Raw genomic sequence first — 23,561 nt, forward strand, 5'->3', positions numbered from 1 at the left:
TTTAAGTAAGATTTCAAACACACTGTACTCTCTAGATGCAAGAGATGCAAAACGGCCAAGCACATATAATTATAGGTGCCTCTAGTCTCCAAGTTATCTTTTTTTTAAATTTTTTACTCTTGTTTTTCACTTAGAATAGACATCCGAATTATTTTAACCCTGGGTATTTATGTGATGAAATGTTTTAATCCAGGTATCTTTTTAATTCAAGTATGTAGTTTCTAGGAGATTCCTGAAATGGTTACTGGAATATGTGTTTTCTGTGATATATGCATTAACTGTAATGGTTTGTTGGTAACAATTTGAAACTTCAAGAATACTACTGTAATGGTTTGTTGGTAACAATCTGAAACTTCAAGAATACTAAGAGATCATCTTACTAAGTTCTTCATTTGCATAAAGAAACTGGTGGTAGAGACTGAGACAATTAAAAGTCACACAATTAAAAATGTCACTGCACAAAAAAAAAAAAAAAAAAAGTCACTGCTAGAATTAGAACCCAGTGCCAGATTTAGAATCTATGCTACAATTTATAGTCTCCTATTTCTCCCCTATTCCAGAGTGTATATTCATAGTTATGGTAAAAACTATGTGTAGTGTTATATTTTCATTAACAAAACTGTAACTGAAAAACATGGCCAAAGTCAGGAGTACGTATTTCAAATATTCATTAACTAATGCATTTACTGATCTGGGCTCTTTTGGAAGAAGTAATTACGATTCATAAAGGGAAGAGCTTATACTCTAATGAGAAAGAGACAGAAAAAAAGGGAGAGAGATCAGAGACATGCATGTATAGATATGATAGATACAGATAAAATCTATATCTATATCTATATCTATACCTGTATCAATTAGTAGTTGGAAGGTTGACATTACTAAGAACAGAAAAAGGGTCAGATTTACAGGATAAAAAGATTACACATAGCTGGAGGTTTTGGAGGATACCATTAGAGAAAAGTCATTTGACTGTTGCTTTGAAGGTGGTAAAGAGTGAGCTCATAGAGGTGACTCTAAGGATATTTATGACAGAGGAAATGAAATTACAAAAAGCACCAAGTTTAAAAGTGCACAGGATAATGAACTGTTCACCTTGACTGGAATATGGTATATGATCTCAGAGAAGGGTGAAGGATCTTGTTCTCCAGTTTAGGAGTCTGAACATTGAATCACAGGTAGTGAGTAGTCATATAGAGTCTGAACAGAGAGAGAACAATCAATGCTTGCATTCATGCCTTTTCATGAATTTGGCTTGGTTATCCAAGCCAAGTAAAATCATGTCCCACTGGAGTTAATCCTTGATGAGAGGTAAAAGAGGGCAAGTTTGTTTGTTTGTTTGTTTGTTTGTTTCAGGTGTAGCTGGAAATAATGAGAACCACTAAATAAAGCAAACAGAGAATGGAGCTAATGGTTGAGAAGAAGGCAACATTTAAGCTCCTGAAACCCACTATACTTTCTTGCCCATAAAAGACAAGAATTTTCAGTCACTTTCATCTGACAGTGTTCCTGCTCAGAAAGAAACATTCATCCAACATCAATGTTCTGAGAGGAAAGGGAAGATCAGAGGTGGGGAAAAATAGTAGGAATTTCTTGCAGGAGATAAAAGGGCCTCCCTTTGAAAATGACAGTTCGACTAGAGAGGCAGGAATGAATTCAGAGAATGTTTTGAGAAATAACAGCTAATATTTAGGAAGTACTATCTATGTGTCAAACACTGGGCTAAAGACGTCTCAGGCATCATCTAATTTAATCCTTGGATAAATCTATGATACAATGAAAATAAATCTCCATTATGACAGATATAAAAAACAAACATTGAGAGAAATTATGGTTAAAGGAGCCAAGCTGGAATTTAAACCACAAGTCTAATTTCAGAATCCAATATTCTAATTTTTAAATGCATATGAGGAAAAAGGGAAGATAGAATAGTGACTCTAATATTGGTAACAGAGAGGAGAGAGATCCTTCAAGGTGGGACCGGGAATTCAAGAGGAGAAAAATAATTAAGGGGAATAATTATAAAGTTTAATTTCAGTCACATTAGATTTTAGAATTCATCAGGAAACTAAGTGGGAATTTCACAGAAGCTGGCTGAATGTCTCATATAAATGTGGGGAAGATCTGCACAATAGATGTCTTAAGTGATGGCTTAAGTCATTATATTGCCAAGTGAGAAAGTAAGAGAACAATAGGAACAAAGCCTGATTTGGAGAAAGGAAGGATAAACAGCAATAAAGACACGACTGGAAGGTAAAAACAAAACTAGCACGTACGGCATCATAAAAGACAAAGAAGAAGAATGCATTAACAGTAATGAGTGTTCACTCCATAAACATGCCCTCTTCATGGAGCCAACATTGAGTTAGATAGATATGCATCATATGTATTTATCTCTCTCTACATATTTGCATAATATGCATCTATATCTATTTATACGTGTGATTGATTGATACATTTGTACCTTAGGGTTTGAAGTCAGCACTTAAAGCAAAAACTTCATATACTCAGATTACTTATGTTTTTAACTGAATAAAAAAGTACTATATTTATCATCTTATATTGTACACAAAGCAGTTAGTTTATGTTTAAGAACATATATTTTGAACACTAGGATCACCAGGGAAAATACTGACACTGACAAGCAGAAAGAAACTAAGAACAATTGAAGAAATGTCAGATTACTTCTGCCATTTCATCCATACATTTCAATGCAAATAATTTAAATGCTAAGAAATTGTGTCTCATTTTTCTTAAATATTTTTCAACTTCCTGCTTAATTTTGAACATTTTCTTCCCCTTATTAATTTTGTATGTTTAAATCCCTCTTAAATTTAAGAAAGGTACTCAAGCTACCTAATTTTCTTCTCAAGAAAAACAATAATTTTAATTCACTGAGAAACAATATTAAGAACAAAGTCCATGTATCTTGAAAATGTAATTTTCAAGAACATTATTTGACGTTTTTCTCTTTGGAAATAGTCTGTAATTAAGAAGAAAGTAATTTCCACATTTAAAATAAGTCTAATAAGTGTGAAATCAATGGAGAATTTTTTTCAAATTCACAGTGCATGGTCAGCCTAAGTTTCAAAGTTTCCTTTTGAAGAACTTTTGCTTTTGCCTACTAGAATCTTTAGGGCTTCAAGGAAATACGCATTTGCCAGAAGAAAGGAATTCAAAAGATGATCAAAATGATCCATGAATAAAATACAGCTACTTCCTCCCAAACCCAGATACAAAGCTGTAAGACCAGCAAAGAGAGAACATAAGCACAGCAGTACACAGAAAATGAGTCAAAAAGCAAGTTAAGAGAAAAAAAGTAAGGTATATTAGAAACATACTTGCGTAATATACATAACTGTAATTATTACAACCAAATGGAGAAAAATACTAGAGCGAAAGAATTACTAAGAAAATTTAACATGGCAGATGAAGAGAGTAGATGAATTTGAAAAAATGAAAAAAGAAATTCCCTCCTGCATGAGAATCTGACCTTTTAAAGTTCTAGCTGTGCTCTCCGTGAAAAGGGAAGAATGTCAGCTATGATTTTAGGCAACATTTCTGTATTAAATTGATTCTGGATCGAGAGGAATGTTAATATTGGATAGGAAGACATTAACTTCAAGCTTAGTGTAGTTAGTGACTCATGTAGCTTCAGGGACTCTGGAAGTTATACCTATAGGTTTGTTACAAGAGACATAGAGACGTTGGTTCCTGTGGGGAAGAGGATTTTGCCAGAGTTCCAATCCCCAAATTACATAGATCTCGTCTCCTTATATATGAGCCATCATCTAGGCAGGGGTTCCCAACTTGGGATAATTTTGCCCATCAGAAACTCTTAGCAACGCCTGGAGATATTTTTTATTGTCATGACATGAGGGAGGGGCGTGCTACTGGCATCTCAAGATTAGAGGCCAGGGACACCTCCAAAGATCCTAACATTAACAAGATAGCCCCCACACATAACAGAAAATTCCATTTTGGGCAGAATAATTCCCTGTTGGGAGTTCTATGCGTTTGAGACATTTAGCAGTGGTATCCCTCCTTCCCCAATTATGACAATCAAAAATGTTTTCAGAATTTTCAAGTGTCCCCAGAAGTAGGGATGGGAGGACATGCTGGCAAGCTATGGTTCTTGTCTTATATCTGCAAAATGAATTTGATTCCATATGTGTCTACAGTAACCCCATGAGTTTGAATATAGTTGAACCAAGAAGACCCTCTGGTAGGTTATATAATAGAGGAGTTCACTACTAGGTTAAAAGTTATTAACATAATATAATATAACCCCAAATAATATAATATATGCAAAAATCTTTGGCTGGTATTAAATATTAAAATATGATATTGAATCAAACAATTGATAATAAATAAAGATAAAATTGCTAACAACAACATGTAAGCTAAAATTCTATATGAACAATGTTTGTAAATGGATTAAACTTTGGTAACTGTGTCTCTCTTGCTGGAGAGACAGGAAGTCATGTCTTCCTTTCACAATATTGACCTTTGATTTCTCACTTCCCGATGATTTTATCAAGCACTGACTGACTGCCTTTTTGCCATTCAATTTCTTACATTGTTACCTAACTTCTGAAGTGCTTGTGCTTTTTTTCCTAACCGGAGAGTCATGTCTTTTGCATACCTTATGTTTTCCTCTGCACTAAACATTTCATAGGGGGGTATATTTATAAAATAAATTGATCAAGTCATAAGCACATTCATGGGATATATTATTGTAAACCTCTGTGTGTGATTTATTTTAATGGTTTATTATTATTACCTTTTTATTTTCATGGGAGAAAAGCAGTGTTTAGACAATTTATAGACAATAAATTCTGTATTGGGGAAGAATACATTTATTTTCGGATGAGAGATAAATTCTTTTATAACTAAGAAAGATTAAAAAGGCACAGGTTTTTGTAGTTACACATATATATTTACAAACGTGTTCATGTTCACCTCTCTTAGAGAATATATTTCCATAAAGTGAGGAAGGGGGAAGGAGAGGAGACCCAGGGAAAGAGGCAATGTAAACCTTCTTCATTCAAAATACGTTTAATCTAATCACATATCTGAAGGCTTTCAAGGGAGAAAATGATCTTTTCAGTATCATGGAAATACTACAATCATCTTAAATTCATTTCTGCACAACAGGGGTGGTCAGAAGTACTTAGCTGACAACCTCAATAAACAAAAACTTGTCTGAGTTAAGTTGTCAATACTTTTAATCATTCTGTTTAAGCTGGCTGGTCCCTATCTCACTTCTTTGCATAGATGCTGAAAATGAAACTATTAATGAAAGGGTTTTTTTCTAAATATTAAACTATGGTTGTATCTACATTAAGATAGAAGCAGAGATGGAACCAGGGGAAAAATTATGCATGTATTTTCTTTAAAAGATGCATATACTTAACTGATCCTCTTTCCAGGTAATCTGTGATCCATGGTTCAGTAAAGACATCTTGTCTGTGCTCTACATTGAGAAGCTCTTTAGAATGGGAGAGTTTCTATTGTCTTTGACAATTTCCTTAGATTAAATACCCTGCTGTATTCTCTGAAAGAGTGAGAAACAGAGAGAAAGGGGATAGCCCAGGAAGGCAGGAGCAGTTCAGCTAAAGTATATTCAACATAAAGACTCTGTAAAATATCATGTTCACTTGGGAAGTTCAAATTTCAAATATTCAAGAGGAACATAAAAATAAAAAGTTTAAACAAATCTGTTTTCAATGCAGCTCCATTATAATTTCTCATTAAATCTGCTGGGAAATGAGGTGAAGTATATTTATATGACATATTGACTTGAAATAAAAATTTTAGAGTTTATTTTATACAGTTTAAATTATACACCATCGTATACAGCTATTGTTTCTTCTTTTTAAAGAAAAGATCTTAACTACCTTGGGGTGGGGAAGGTAGGATGGGAGAAAATAGCACAGATATTAATGTTTTCAAAATATTAACACTGCCTCAAGGTTCAGTTGATTAATGTTTCTAATAACTGCTGCAAACATCAGAAGAACAAATATGACCACTTAATTCAAATAAAGGAACAGTGTGTAATAAATGCTGAATTCTATTTAATAATCATTAATGTTAAAATATGAAAAATGAATGCTTAAAATATTAAGTATTTTCTTAGTAAATGTAAAAGCTTTCCCCAACCTACATTCAGTTGAGAAGATAAAATTTTAAATTTCTTATTAGCAGAGGTTTAGCTTTAAACTTTTCCCAAGTACAGAGGCCCTGGAAATGGATCAGTTAATCAAGAATCTACCAATTTTACAACTGCTGTGGTGCTAGAAATGTAAGAGTTTCTTAGGCCCACAAAGTGTTTAAGTTATAGTAGGAATGGATCAACAGTCTTTAGAAAAAGAAAAAAAAAGAAAATAGTAAACAGTAAAATGGGTATAGGAGCAATAATTTACAAGAAAATGGATTCTTTACATTAAAATATACCAGAAATAATATATTAAAATGATAATCATAATTTCCACTTTGTGCTGCATGGTGAGCAATGTTCTAGTTGCTTTGCAAAATTATTTCAAATAAATGTTAATTGAAAATGGAAAACATTTTTCTTTTCTTGGAAATAGAAAACTAAAGCTCAGAGAAATTAAGATATTGGATAAGGGCCACATATATAGGATTAAATTAACAAACTAATTCTATAAGCAATAGTAAAGAGAGTTTTGATGAAGGCCAACAGTGAATAATAACCAATGATTTTGAAAGAAGTTTATCATCTAATATGTATGTTCAAAATGAAGTTTTGCTTTGAAGTTCTAACTTGTGCAGACTAAATGCCAGTGTCCACAGGGCTATCAAGGAGGGCCCTCTTCTCAGTCACCAAGGGGCTTCCTAAAGAGGGAGGACCGAGGCAAGACTTAAATGGTGAAAAAGAATTGAAGAGTTGGTGGGAACAGGAGAAGGGAGGAATAGGAATCTAATACAGAGGCAACACCAAATTACCATGTCTATGAGGCTAAGAAGAGGTGGGCTGAATTAATACAAAAAAAAAAAGGAACACATCTGAATAAGTAGAGCATTCTAGGCTATGCTAGAAGGCATTTTATTGTTCTTTTAAGTTAAAATTCTTATCCATTCACTTATAAATTCCTTTGGATAGCCTTTAACATCTTCCTGTGTGAATATGGCAAACTGCTTCCTTGTTTCCTCTTTAATCAATATTTACCTCTTATATTATTAGCTTATATTAGTCTCTTATATTAGCTTTAGATCAATCTCTAGTCAATAGTTGTAGAGCAATTTTTCTTTTGAAAAAATCCAAAAGGTAGTTATACTTGCTCAACACAGTCATTCTGTATATCTCAACACTACAGAAAATTACTCAGTAATTCATCTAACAATAGTAAGCATATCTGTTACATTACATTCCAATCTATCTTTCATTTTCTTTTTCTTTATAAGGTCCATGGTGTTCTGCTTTGGTTGAATATTCATTTTGACTGAAAGTAATAATCATACACACTTCACTAAATTACTTGAGAAAAACAATAAGCGATAAAGCTCTGATCTCCGGCTCCCTCCTCTTTACAAAATTCGGTCTTGCTTTGGAAATAGGTGAGGAACATGGGGTCTTTCAATAGCTCTGATTATTTTCTTTCATAATTTTTCTTCATTTGGTAAATAGAAATTGCAAGTAAAGGGTGCATGAAATCTCATTTGAAGGCAGCTGAAAGATGGTTACTTAATACATTTTAACAATATGGTCAGATTTTGGTTTTTAGTGGGTATTTTATAACAGAAATATCTTATCTTTACTTGTAGGTACAATAAATGTGTCTATAGATAATAAAGCTTTTAATATAAAACTAACATCCAATACAGTATTTATCTTCTTCACCTGATTTTCAAGGAAATGTACTTCAAAACACACTCACTTCTCTAAAAGATTTTACTAGTGCTTTGAGATAAAATCATTTAAAGTATAGCTTTTATTAAAAATAAAACGTTACAGTTTATGAAATTAAAATCACAGTATGTAATATGTATACATCTATAACACAAATATAAGAGCAATAATTTCTTTTAGGAAGACAATAGGCATATCTTAGTTTCTTCATTTAATATTTGAATATATTCTTCCAATGGCATTTTTACTTAATCAGTATTCAAATGATCAGTACTCTACTGATGAATTTAAAAATAACTTTTACTACTGCTATTTTGTTTAGGAAATTGTTCTAGTTTTGTTCAATAAGCTCTATACATACTATAATTTTTAAATGATATTAATCAATTAACCTATCCAACATTTTTATTTTCAATGATTCTATCCTAATACTGCTTCACATAAATATAAGCAAGAAGGTTCAAAGAACTGTTATACATTTTCAAAAACATGTAAATGAAATGAAATTAAATAGTGGCTGAATATTTAAAGGTCTGTTAAAAACTCTACAATATACATTGCAATTTCATCTAGCATTTAAAAAAATTTAGATGAATTTTAAACCACTATTTTTCAAAATCTTATATTTGCAACTTCCTATTCTGGTCTATATCATTTGTAGTAATTGGCAATCATAGAAATTAAAAATATTATAAAATAAACCTTTAGCTTTCAAGGAACGAGCAATGTGCACAAAAATTTAATAATTTAAACCATTTCATTACGGTGATTAAGCTACCCTTAATAAGATATAAAATTCTGTAAAATACCTCTAGGCTTCTGTCACTTGTTAAATCTTTATCCACACATTTTAAGAAGAAAATTAATTGGAGATAGTAAATAATTGAAAAAGTTTTAATAAAAGAATTGCTCTATTATTTTAACACATGGGCTAAGAATAAATCTCATTTGAAGATTCAGAACATTAAATTAAATGTACTGTTCAACCTTTTTATGTAATATGAAAGCATTTATACTATTTATATTTAGGTCCTTAAACCTATGCTCATCAAAGGCCTAATACAATTTCTTCTTTGGTCCTTTAATCCTTTTGATTGGTTATTGTTTAATTGGACACAACTAAAACTTAATGAGAAAAAAAATGCCTTAGAGACACATTTGTTTTTGTTTCTTATTTATTATGACCATCTCTGTTTCATTCTTTTATATTTCAAAATTGATTAATTATATATAAATATATATCTGTTTATGTATACATATTATGTGTGCATATATATACATATTTTGTCCCAGAATAGACTGTCCTACAATTTACCAGTGTAATAACCATTTTAAGAAAGGAGACCTTAATAAACTAAAGTGTAGAGTTCAAGTGCTGAAAAGTGTCTTGTAAGGGTTAGAATAACTGACATCTTCTCCCTTCATACACTTGGATGTTTTCAGCTATCAAACTATTATGTGAGAGACCTTCAAGATGGCAGAAGAGTAAGACGTGGAGATCACCTTCCTCCCCACAAATACATCAGAAATACATCTACATGTGGGACAACTCCTACAGAACACCTACTGAACGCTGGCAGAAGACCTCAGACTTTCCAAAAGGCAAGAAACTCCTCACGAATCTGGGTAGGGCAAAAGAAAAAGACAAAAGAATAGGGACGAGACCTGCACCACTGGGAGGGAGCTGTGAAGGAGGAAAAGATTCCACACACTAGAAAGCCCCTTCACTGGTGGAGACAGTGGGTGGTGGGGGGTAAGCTTCAGAGCCACAGAGGACAGTGCAGCAACAGGGGTGCAGAGGGTAAAGCGGAGAGATTCCTGCACAGAAGATCGGTGCCGACCAGCATTTATCAGCCCGAGAGGCTTGTCTGCTCACCCCGGCCAGGACAGGTGGGGGCTGGGAGCTGAGGCTCGGGCTTCGGAGGTCAGATCCCATGGAGAGGACTGGGGTTGGCTGTGTGAACACAGCCTGAAGGGGGCTAATGTGCCACAACTAGCCGGGAGGCAGTCCAGGAAAAGGTCTGGAACTGCCTAAGAGGCAAGAGAACATTGTTTCAGGGTGCGCTAGGACAGGGGATTCAGAGCGCCACCTAAACCAGCTCCAGAGATAGGCAAAAGCCGCGGCTATCAGCGTGGACCCCAGAGACAGGCATGAAACGCTAAGGTTGCTGTTGCCGCCACCAAGAAGCCCGTGTGCAAGCACAGGTCACTATCCACATCTCCCCTCCCGGGAGCCTGTGCAGCCTGCCACTGCCAGGGTACCGTGATCCAGGGACAACTTCCCTGGGAGAACACCCCAGGCCTCAGGCTATTGCAACGTCATGCTGGCCTCTGCCACTGCAGGTTCACCCCACATTCCTCAAAGCTCCCTACCCCCCAACCTGAGTGGGCTGGAGCTCCCTAATCAGCTGCTCCTTTAACCCTGTCCTGTCTGGGTGCAGAACAGATGCCCTCAGGCGACCTACACGCAGAGGTGTGGCAAATCCAAAGCTGAACCCCAGGAGCTGTGCAAACAAAGAAGATAATGGAAATCTCTCCCAGCAGCCTCAGGAGCAGCAGATTAAATCTCCACAATCAACTTGATGTACCCTGTATCTATTGAATACCTGAATAGAAAACGAATCATCCCAAAATTGAGGCGTTGGACTCTGGGAGCAACGATATATGTATTTTTTTACTTTTTCTCTTTTTGTTAGCATGTATGTGTATACTTCTGTGTGTGATTTTGTCTGTATAGCTTTACTTTTACCATTTATCCTAGGGTTCTGTCCATTATTTTTATTTTATTATTATTTTTTTAAGTATAGTTTTTAGCGCTTGTTATCCTTGGTGGATTTGTTTTTTGGTTTGGTTGCTCTCTTCTTCCTTTCTTTCTCTTTCTCACTTTTCTTCAAAGCCATGTGGCTGACAGGGTATTATTGTTGCTTTGGCCAGGTGTCAGGCCTGTGCCTCCGAGGTGGGAGATCTGAGTTCAGGACATTGGTCCACCAGAGACCTCCCAGCTCCACGTAATATCAAAAAGCAAAAGCTCTCAAAGAGATCTCCATCTCAATGCTAAGACCCAGCTCCACTCAACGACCAGCAAGCTACAGTGCTGGACACTCCATGTCAAACAACTAGCAAGACAGAAACACAACCCCACCCATTAGCAGAGAGGCTGCCTAAAATCATAATAAGGTCACAGAAACACCAAAAAACACAACACCGGATGTGGTCCTTCACACCAGAAAGAAAAGATCCAACCTCATCATCCAGAACACAGGCAACCTCCACCAGTAAGCCTACACAACCCACTGAACCAAGCTTAGCGACTGGGGGCAGACACCAAAAACAATGGGAGCTACGAACCTGCAGCCTGCAAAAAGGAGACCCCAAACACAGTAAGTTAAGCAAAATGAGAAGACAGAGAAACACACAGCAGATGAAGGAGCAAGGTAAAAAACCACCAGACCAAACAAAAGAAGAGGAAATAAGCAATCTATCTATCTGAAAAAGAATTCAGACTAATGATAGTAAAGATGATCCAAAAATCTTGGAAATAGAATGGAGAATATACAAGAAACATTTAACAGGGACCTAGAAGAACTGAAGAGCAAACAAACAATGATGAACAGCACAATAAATGAAATTAAAACTTTTCTGGAAGAAATCAATAGCAGAAAAACTGAAGCAAAAGAACGGATAAGTGACCTGGAAGATAAAATAGTGGAAATAACTACTGCAGAGCAGAATAAAAAGAATGAAAAGAATTGAGGACAGTCTCAAAGGCATCTGGGGCAATATTAAACACACCAACATTCAAATTATAGGGGCCCCAGAAGAAGAAGAGAAAAAGAAAGGGACTGAGAAAATATTTGAAGAGATTATAGTTGAAAACTTCCCTAATATGGGAAAAGAAACAGTTAATCAAGTCCAGGAAGCACAGAGAGTCCCATACAGGATAAATCCAAGGAAAACATGACAAGACACATATTAATCAAACTATCAAAAATTAAACACAAAGAAAAAATATTAAAAGCAGCAAGGGAAAAATAACAAATAACATACATACGAATCCCCATAAAGTTAACAGCTGTTCGTTCAGCACAAACTCTGCAAGCCAGAAGGGAGTGGCAGGACATATTTAAAGTGATGAAAGGGAAAAACCTACAACCAAGATTACTCTACCCAGCAAGGATCTCATTCAGATTTGACACAGAAATTAAAACCTTTACAGACAAGCAAAAGCTAAGAGAATTCAGCACCATAAAACCAGCTTTACAACAAATGCTAAAGAAACTTCTCTAGGCAGGAAACACAAGAGAAGGAAAAGACCTACAATAGCAAACCCAAAACAATTAAGAAAATGGTAATAGGAACATACATATTGATAATTACCTTAAATGTGAATGGATTAAATGCTCCAACCAAATACACAGACTGGCTGAATGGATACAAAAACAAGACCTATATATATGCTGTCTGCAAGAGACCCACCTCAGACCTAGGGACACATACAGACTGAAAGTGAGGGGATGGAAAAAGATATTCCATGCAAATGGATATCAAAAGAGAGCTGGAGTAGCAATTCTCATATCAGACAAAACAGACTTTAAAATAAAGACTATTACAAAGAGACAAAGAAGGAAAGTACCTAATGATCAAGGGATCAATCCAAGAAGAAGATATAAGAATTGTAAATATTTATGCACCCACATAGGAGCACCTCAATACATAAGGCAAATGCTAACAGCCATAAAAGGGGAAATCGACAGTAACACAATCATATTAGGGGATGTTAACACCCCACTTTCACCATGGAGAGCTCATCCAAAATGAAAATAAATAAGGAAACACAAGCTTTAAATGATACATTAAACAAGATGGACTTGATTGATATTTATAGGACATTCCATCCAGAAACAACAGAATACATTTTCTTCTCAAGTGCTCATGGTACATTCTCCAAGATAGATCCTATCTTGGGTCACAGATCAAACTTTGTTAAATTTAAGAAAATTGAAATCATATCAAGTATCTTTTCTGACCACCATGCTATGACATTAGATAACAATTACAAGAAAAAAACTGTAAAAAAGACAAACACATGGAGGCTAAACAATACATTACTTAATAACCAAGAGATCACTGAAGAAATCAAAGAGGAAATCAAAAACTACTTAGAAACAAATGACAATAAAAAAAATGACAACCCAAAACCTATGGGATGCAGCAAAAGCAGTTCTAAGAGGGAAGTTTATAGCAATACAATCCTACCTTAAGAAACAAGAAACATCTCAAATAAACAACCTAACCTTACACCTAAAGCAATTAGAGAAAGAAGAACAAAAAAACCCCAAAGTTAGCAGAAGGAAGGAAATCATGATGATCAGATCAGAAATAAATGAAAAAGAAATGAAGGAAACAATTGCAAAGATCAATAAAACCAAAGGCTGGTCCTTTGATAAGATAAAGAAAATTGATAAACCATTAGCCAGACTCATCAAGAAAAAAAGGGAGAAGACTCAAATCAACAATTAGAAATGAAAAAAGGGAAGTAACAACTGACACTGCAGAAATACAAAGGATCATGAGAGATTACTACAAGCAAGTCTATGCCAATAAAATAGACAACCTGGAAGAAATGGACAAATTCTTAGAAAACCACAACCTTCCAAGACTGAACCAGGAAGAAATAGAAGATATAAACAGATCAATCACAAGCACTGAAATTGAAACTGTGATTAAAAATCTTCCAACAAACAAAAGCCCAGGACCAGATGGCTTCACAGGCGAATTCTGTCAAACATTTAGAGAAGAGCTAAAACCTATCCTTCTCAAACTCTTCCAAAAAATTGCAGAGGAAGGAACACTCCCAATCTCATTCTATGAGACCACCAACACCCTGATACCAAAACCAGACAAAGATACTACAAAAAAAGAAAATTACAGACCAATATCACTGATGAATATAGATGCAAGAATCCTCAACAAAATACTAGCAAACAAAATCCAACAACATATTAAAAGGATCATACACCATGATCAAGTGGGATTTATCCCAGGGATGCAAGGATTCTTCAATATACATAAATCAATGTGATACACCATATTAACAAATTGAAGAATAAAAACCATATGATCATCTCAATAGATGCAGAAAAAGCTTTTGACAAAATTCAACACCCATTTATGATAAAAACTCTCCAGAAAGTGGGCATAGAGGGAACCTACCTCAACATAATAAAGGCCATACACAGCAAACCCACAGCAAATATCATTCTTAATGGTGAAAAACAGAAAGCACTGCCTCTATGATCAGGAACAAGACAAGGATGTCCACTGTCACCGCTGTTTTTCAACACAGCTTTGGAAATCCTAGTCATGGCAATCAGAGAAGAAAAAGAAATAAAAGGAATACAAATTAGAAAAGAAGAAGTAAAACTGTCACTGTCTGCAGATGACGTGATACTATACATAGAGAATCCTAAAGATGCCACCAGAAAACTACTAGAGCTAATCAATGAATTTGGTAAAGTTGCAGGACACAAAATTAATGCACAGAAATCTCTTGCATTCCTATACATTAATGATGAAAAAATCTGAAAGAGAAATTAAGGAAACACTCCCATTTACCATAGCAACAAAAAGAATAAAATACCTAGGAATAAACCTTCCTAGGGAGACAAAAGAACTGTATGCAGAAAACTATAAGACACTGATGAAAAAAATTAAAGATGATACAAACAGATGGAGAGATATGATATGTTCTTGGATTGGAAGAATCAACATTGTGAAAATGACTATACTACCCAAACCAATCTACACATTCAATGCAATCCCTATCAAAGTACCAATGGCATTTTTCATAGAAGTAGAACAAAAATTTCACAATTTGTATGGAAACACATAAGGCCCCGAATAGGCAAAGCAATCTTGAGAAAGAAAAACGGAGCTGGAGGAATCAGGCTCCCTGACTTCAGACTATACTACAAAGCTACAGTAATCAAGACAGTATGGTACTGGCACAAAAACAGAAAGATAGATCAATGGAACAGGATAGAAAGCCCAGAGATAAACCCACAGACATATGGTCACCTTATTTTTGATAAAGGAGGCGAGAATATACAATGGAGAAAAGACAGCCTCTTCAATAAGTGGTGCTGGGGAAATTGCACAGCTACATGTAAAGAATGAAATTAGAACACTCCCTAACACCATACACAAAAATAAACTCAAAATGGATTAAAGAGCTAAATATAAGGCCAGATGCTATAAAACTCTTAGAGGAAAACATAGGCAGAACACTCTATGACATAAATCACACCAAGATCCTTTTTGACCCACCTCCTAGAGTAATGGAAATAAAAACAAAAATAAACAAATGGGACCTAATGAAACTTAAAAGCTTTTGCACAGCAACAAGATGCACATAACAAGATGAAAAGACAACCCTTAGAATGGGAGAAAATATTTGCAAATGAAGCAACTTTGACAAAGGTTTAATCTCCAAAACTTATAAGCAGCTCATGCAACACAATATCAAAAAAAAAAAAGTATCCAAAAATGGGCAGAAGACCTACATGTACATTTCTCTAAAGAAGATACATAGATTGCCCACAAACAGGTGAAAGAATGCTCAGCATCACTAATCATTAGAGAAATGCAAATCAAAATACAATGAGATATCATCTCACACCAGTCAGAAGAGCCATCATCAAAAAAATCTAGAAACAATAAATGCTGGAGAGTGTGTGTTGAAAAGGGAACGCTCTTTCACTGTTGGTGGGAATGTAAATTGATACAGCCACTATAGAGAACAGTATGGAGTTTCCTTAAAAAACTAAGAATAGAAAAATCTTGCAACCCAGCAATCCCACTACTGTGCATATACCCTGGGAAAATTATAATTCAAAAAGAGTCGTGTACCACAATGTTCATTGCAGCTCTATTTACAATAGCCAGGACATGGAAGCAACCTAAGTGTCCATCGACAGATGAATGGGTAAAGAAGATGTGGCACATATATACAATGGAATATTACTCAGCCATAAAATGAAACAAAATTGAGTTATATGTAATGAGGTGGATGGACCTAGAGTCTGTCATACAGAGGGAAGTAAGTTAGAAAGAGAAAAACAAATACTGTATACTAACACATATATGTGGAATCTAAAAAAAAAAAAAAAAGGTTCTGAAGAATCTAGGGGCTGGACTGGAATAAAGACGCAGACGTAAAGAATGGACTTGAAGACATGGGGAGGGGGAAGGGTAAGCTGCGACGAAGTGAGAGTGTGGCATGGACTCTATTATATACTACCAAATATAAAATAGATAGCTAGTGGGAAGCAGCCTCATAGTATAGGGAGATCAGCTCAGTGCTTTGCGACCACTTAGAGGGGTGGGATAGGGAGGGTGGGAGGGAAACTCAAGAGGGAGGAGATCTGGGTGTATATGTATATGTATAGCTGACACTTTGTTATAAAGTAGAAACTAACACACCATTTTAAAGTGATTATACTCCAGGAAAGATTTAAAAAAAAAGAAAAACAACTGTTATGCAACAAGTCCTCAGATACTCCTGAAACCTAATTAATAAGAACTAGTTATGCAAGAAGCAAAATGTATGTGTGTGTGTGTATATATATATTCTTATTACATTTGTTATCATAACATATTTACTCAACACATTTTCTGAATAGCTATAATGTAAAATATATTATGCTGGGAATACAAAATATATAAAGCATAGCTTGTTATGCAACGATGTAACTAATTGCTGAGGATGACATAAACACGTGCACATATATATGTATATTTTGTGTGCATGTGTGTATGAAAATAAGTTAATATTTTATATTCTATATGAATCCTCACTTGTAGCATGGCTACCCCAGTTAAGCACAAATACCATATTATTTTCATACTTTTAAGAAGTCACCATAAAAGTTAAAATATTTATGATTTTAAAAATGTATCAGGATTCCTACATGGCTAGTTTTGCAGGAATAAGGCTTAGGTAGGCTTGCAAGCTGGACCTGCTAGCAGGGATTATGTGCCTGGAAAATGAATGCTTGACTCAGAAATATTCTGGAGTTCTTATCAGTTTTTGTACCTGGCAAATGCTCAGACACATAACTAGATTCTTCAGAAGAGTTGGGAATACATGAAATTAAGCTTTTTGAAAGACATGATGGCATCCTTATCTGAAACTGTCAAGACTGATGGCATCCAGCCACCTTTCTGGGTAGGCCAGGGAAGTTGCCTCTGAGACGAAGTGCTGTTAGATTATACCCCCTGCTCTGCAAAGTCACCTTGGGATGCAGATCTTTTTCTCTACATTAAATGAACTCGGCTTTGCCTATGTCTGTTGATGGCTTTCAGTCAATTACATCCTTGTGACACTAGAGACAACTGTGTCTATTTATCTTCATGTGCTATTATAGGATTGAATTTTAAGATCTTGTGCTGAACTTATTATCTATGAAATTTACTAGGAAGAAAAAAAAAAGGAAATTTAGGTTGTCAATAGAATCCTGGAAGTTAGTATATTCTATGGAGATAAGAGATCCTGGTTCTTGAACCTTCAATTTAAAATTCCCTAGAGCCAGTGGGTTTCACAGCTTCCCCAGAGAGTGTGAGCAGGGTGAAAACGAATTGCCCTGTGGCTTTAGGAACACTGAAGCTTGGTGCATAACTCTGGAGGAAGCACACAATCCTGTGATTACCAATACGAATGAGGTGCTCCAAACTGTATCAATTTCCTCTGTGGTTACCTGAGTGTGTCTCTTATTTTCTGGAGAATTAAGGAGAGGTTTCGTTAAAAAAAAAATTGTTTTTTTCTTTCTGAAACCTGTTTTCACGTGAACCTCCTACCCATGAGCTTATTATCATGAGTATAAAGGCCAGTGAGGAAAAAATGTAATGTTAAACTGTGGAATGGAACTTGCCACCTAAAAGCTGCATTCTTTAGAGATAAAACTAGTAATCAGTTGGAAATCAGCCAAGATATTTGACAAATAGAAGTTTGCATATTTATAGGATAAACAGCAGACTGAAATCTGAGTTTCTAAAGAACAGGGACAGGGAATGGTTAAGCAGCACCCAGAACACTGCTCCTCTCACCACTCATACTCCTGATACATAAGCCCATGTGTTGTTACCTGCCCCAAACATAATCCTTCCATATCTCAATTATCCTTCCAAATTTAAAGTCAGATCATCTAATCTGCCAGCATCCTTAAGTCTTATATAAAAATAGACATTTTGGACTAATTGCTATTTTCCAAGTTACAGAAGAACCACAGAAAGAAAACAACATCATTGTTTATTGAAGTGTATAGAGTTTCATCTACTTCATTCTTTTTCTTGAAGGCTTTGCCACCATGTAGTTAACAAATAATACATCAACTAAACTGTTCAGCAACACTCCTGGAGTTTGAACAGATTGTGTTTAGTTTGCTTCTTCTCTTTAACAATATCCACACTACCTGCTATCCAAAATACCAGGGCATCATCCTCTAATAACCCAACACCAGTGACATTGTTAAACTTCTTAATATCATGAATTTAGGTATTTTTAATACTAAAAGCAAATACAAAGCGCAGTATGTCTGCATTTTTTTTTGTTAGAACTCTAACAGTGATTTCATTGAAAATAGTTAAAAATCTATCATATTCAGCTCTCACAGTTAAACAATTATCTGTGGAGAAAGTCAAGCAAAACTTTAGCTCCTAATATCTGCCTGAATTATCTATATATTACTAGATAATTATGTAATCTACTCTTACAACTTCAGATTGCACACAGCATTGCAATGATTATGTCTCCACAATTTAAGCAAAGGGATGCCTTGAAATAGGTGGATAATTTGGGCAAAGGGCACGCAATTGCTGAAGCAGAAACATAAACTATGAAAACAAAAGAGTATTATAATCTGAATTAGCAATTACTTCCAATCTCCATTTTGCTTCATTGCACATGGCCAGTATTTAACCATTAGGCTTGCTGATTCTTTGGCATTAACCAATGACATAACACCATCATAATCATCACACACATACTAATACAATTCTTTTCCATTAGTGTGTATTAGTTCAAATAATAGGCAGATTTAGGGAAATTATAGTTTAAATTGGGTAGCAATAATGTAGAAATATTGTTTACTAATCCAACTCCAAAAATCACCTCATTTTCTTCCCTTGTCCCCCCCAATCTCGAAATACATAGAAAAAAATGTACTTACACTGCACGATGAGCTGCACCAAGGCTTCTCTTGGTTTCACATTAAATCCATTGTACTGGCTGGTCTGACATCGGTACATTCCTGACATTTCCCTAGATACATTCACAATCCTCAGTGTTCCATCATAGCTCTCCATTTGCATTGACCCATCAGGCATTGCAACTTCTTTATCCGCTCTAGACCAAAGGATGATGGGTTTAGGTTTTCCAGTTACTTGACACTGCAGTTCTATTGTGTCTCCTTCTCTGGTGACCAAAGGTGATTTTTCCTGTGGAACAGTCAGATTGGGTGGAACTTGAAATGGGAAAAAGAAAATTTTTCAAGGTTAGTATGTACTGGTAAAGCATATTCAAACACAGAAAATCATAAGGAAACAACTTCTGCTGGTTGAAGATGTGTGACTATTCAGATGACAAAAATTACAGAGACCTTGGGGATGGGTGGCACTTACCCTCACTTAAAATAATTCTAAATTGTTTTCGTAGAACTTTCTCAAATGAGGTCTTCAAACATTAGCAAAATAAAGCATTACATTGGAACTCGAATGGTCAACATAAGAACAATCTACTCAATGACTTGTCATTATCAGCCATTAACTGGGTCTTTAAGATCTGCATTTCACAGAAGAGTGATCCTACTTGCTGAGGTAAGATTTAGCTTTTCAGTTTTCTGCTTCCTATGCTGTTATCTCTTATCCAAGGATGGTATAAGAAAGGGATAAGAGACATTATAGACTTAGCAGGCACAGTGAATGCAACAGGAAAGAGAAAAAGAAGAACCTCTGATATAAAACCAGAAGTTCTAAATTTGGTTTAGAAACTGTTGCCAAACTGCTAAGGTTTAGGATTCGTTCTCTCCCTCGAGGAAATGAAATGGAACAACTGACTACAATGCCACACTCTGACAATCCAGTGTATTGTTCTTTTTGACTTTTAATATTTTTTGACATTTTAATTTCAAATGACTTCACTTTAAGATTTTGAGATCACTGTACATAGTCTGTCATGATGCTGCCACTATTTCTGTAAAATTAATTTTTAGTGAGTTTTCAAAAATATATTTCAATAATCTAAGAATTTAATTTTCTCAAGTAAAGCTAATTTCTGAAGATATTTATGAGAAAATTAGATTGATTTTACAGGAACTTACCTTACTGTGCTGGAATATATTTATGTTAGGGTTTGGTGAAAAATGAATAAGAGGCAAATACTACTCAATGAGTTTTCCTACAAACTGTATCACCTGTTCCACTGGAAGACTTTTACTTCTCATACAAATGTGTATGAATTCAAAAGTATTTATGCAATAGGACATCTATCAAAAAAGCACGGGCTAAACTAGAAGGGCAGAATAAGAATAACCAGAAATATATGAATAATTCTATCATTGTGATAAATGTCATATGCTTCCCCTCTTTGGAGTTAATACAGAATATGGACAAAAAAGGCAAAGGTTTTATTCTCCCTTCTAGCATTACTGTGCTCCAGTGCCCAGGAACAAAAACAAATATAATTAATTTTTAAAGTACTTTTCAACTAATATTGAAATGTTGTTTCTCTTTATTACACATAGAGAAAAATAAATTTAAGTACAAAGTGATATGAGAATTAGTTATCTTGCTATTTAAATATCTTCATGTCTTTTTCATTTAATTCCTTCATTTACTTCTAATTAAAAAAAACAAAGTAAATAATGCTAGCATCTTAGAAATCAGAAAATATGAAACACTAACCACTACCTTCTTGAAGTAGATATATATATATTCTAGGAACTGGCATTAACAAAAAACATGTTTAAAAATGGTTGCATTTTTAAAACCTCCATGATTAGATAATTTACTCTTGTAAATATAAACAACTAAATAATTTAGTTAAATAATTTGTTCTTTTTGAAATGAACCACCAGGGAATGATGCAATTCTAAATAAGCATCATCTAGTAACAATAGGATTGAAAGAAGCTGCAATATTTATTCACCCTCCATTAGAAAGGACACAGAATAACAGCAATAACCTCAGCATTTAACATTAATTATGCTCCTATTGTGTGCCAGGCATAGTTAGGGATTTTACATTTTCATTAATTCTCATGACAATCCTAGGATCAAATATTTAATATTAAAATTTAACAAATGAGAACATTGAGAATGAGAGGATAAATACTTTGAACAGAACTCAAATTGAGGCCAATTTATAGCAGGTGGCCAATGCAGAGATATGAACCCTGAAGCAGGCTCCAGTAAAGTATGGTGTCTGGAATGAATAACTTGAGTTAGTACTGGACTCTTGCTCATAATTAGTCTGTTCTTATGGACAAACTGGACCAGTTTTACCTGCCCATCTCTTGGTTACTGTCTCAGGGACAATAAAAAAGAGTCAAGGCGGGCTTCCCTGGTGGCGCAGTGGTTGAGAGTCCGCCTGCCAATGCAGGGGATGCGGGTTCGTGCCCCAGTTTGGGAGGATCCCACATGCCGCGGAGCGGCTGGGCCCGTGAGCCATGGCCGCTGGGCCTGCGCGTCCGGAGCCTGTGCTCCGCGGCGGGAGAGGCCACAATGGTGAGAGGCCCGCATACCGCAAAAAAAAAAAAAAAAAAAAAAAAAAAAAAGAGTCAAGGTAGAAATGCGAGGGAGTAAATAACACATATGTTGCAAATTACCTTATCTATCTGTCTTACATCTTATATGTCTATTTTAAATATCTGTATCTACCTGTATGAGAATAATTCCCGTATACAAGTCAAAACTTCTTATAAGATATACCACTCCAAATAAATATCCAAATTATGATACATTTATGTGAAATAAATGAAAAGAAATTATACATTAAAAGATTATTTAATGGAATGTTATTATTTGAAATCGGAAGATTTCATCTCTTCCAAAAACAAACCACATGACCTTGGCCAAGCTTAAGCACTCTGAGTATGAATTTCTTCAGTTTTGAAACTAAGAATTTATACTTTACCAGCTCCAAGGTTATTAATGTTCTGACTATAGGAACAAACAGTAAAAAGTTAAAGATAGGAGTGGGGTTAATAATAAGTATCTATTTTCTAACTTAATAAGATGAATATTCAAAGATCTTATTACATTAGGCCAGTCTAACAAAAACAGATCCTTGACTAGCTATATTTTTTTAAGTTTATCATGCTAGATAGTTCAAAAACTCCCTTGTTAATGTATGTTATTCATTTGTTAGATAAACTTTTGTCCCGATGTAATCAAAATTATAGAAATGTAAACCTCAGTTTCAATCTAGGTAAGTTACAAGTTGATTTTTTAATAAATTTGCTCATTTTAAAATAAACACCGAAGCCTAATTAAAATAAAGTTTATTTTCCATCTCTTCCATGAGGCTTTTTAAATCTTGATTTCAGAGTTAACCCTTTCTTTGCAACTTTCTTGGACAAGAAGGTCTTAAAACTTGTCATAGTTTTTATAGACTTCTCTCTCTCTCCACATTAAATTTTCCATTCTCTAGAATGCTCTAAATTATTGTCATAATTTTTCTGTCAGGGGATTTTGTTTGTTCTCATGAATATCTCTCTGTTTTGCATGTTTATAATGTGAACTGTAACTTTACCCCAAGGTTCTTCCAGTCGATGATTGAAGCCTACTACTATTTTCCAAAAGTCTTGCAAATCCCCAAACCTAAGCACTATTTATTTCTTGACTTAGTTGTTAGTTAATTATCAGGACACTTGATCTGCTAATTAAAAACTTTTCTTTGTTTCACCATCTTCTAACTCACCACTTCCAATCAGCAGCTTTGGTTTCTCTATCAAAAATATCTCTCATATCAGCCTATTTCTTCTTATGGCTACAGGTAGCTTTCTTAGTATAAGTCATCCTTATCTCTTCTTGTGACAGTGTCCTAAGTGGTCTTTCTGCTGCCAGTTTAATTCTTCCAGGCCTCCTCCTTCTGTGTCATAAACTTTATCAACATAAATAAAATCATGTTCCTGTAACTATGAAAAACTTCAATCCTCAATGAGTGTGCTCATCATAATACTGCTTTAATTAAAAAAATAATAACTGAAAACAGCCTGACAGATTAACTAAAAAAAATTGTGGTACAGTCACATAATAGATTATGATGCAGCCTTTTTAAATGATGATGTAATAAACCCACATTTATTGACAAAGATATTTATATTGTTAAGCAAGAAAAACATGCTAGTGAATAGCATGAATAGCTACAACTACTATTAAAAAGTGAGTAAAACATGTTACTGAGAAGTATGTACAGTATCACATTTTTATATAAAAAAAGACATATGCTAATGACTGATAACAGAGAGTTTCTTAAACGGAGAATATACATGATTCATCTTTATACTTGCGCATCCCACACTCTATTTTACACATGATAGGAACTCAGTAAAAATGTTTATACCAAATGTACAAATTAAGACAGTGAGGCAGTTGAGCACTGATTTATGGAAGAGAACACGATTTACATGGGG

The 23,561-nt window shown here is 34.8% G+C and overlaps 1 protein-coding gene across 1 annotated transcript in view; it reads right to left on the reverse strand.

Moving 5' to 3' along the window:
- Positions 1–23,561, reverse strand: part of MDGA2 (MAM domain containing glycosylphosphatidylinositol anchor 2) — an 848,836-nt gene that overhangs the window by 190,111 nt on the left and 635,164 nt on the right. Inside the window, exon 8 of the mRNA XM_027111155.1 lies at positions 19,099–19,392. Within this exon, the coding sequence (XP_026966956.1) occupies positions 19,099–19,392 (294 nt within the window). The remainder of the gene's footprint in view (positions 1–19,098; positions 19,393–23,561) is intronic.

This window comes from Aethalodelphis obliquidens, unplaced genomic scaffold (assembly GCF_003676395.1).
Source record: "Aethalodelphis obliquidens isolate GAN/ISIS:26980383/991018 unplaced genomic scaffold, ASM367639v1 scaffold10, whole genome shotgun sequence".
NCBI classification, from domain to species: domain Eukaryota; kingdom Metazoa; phylum Chordata; class Mammalia; order Artiodactyla; family Delphinidae; genus Aethalodelphis; species Aethalodelphis obliquidens.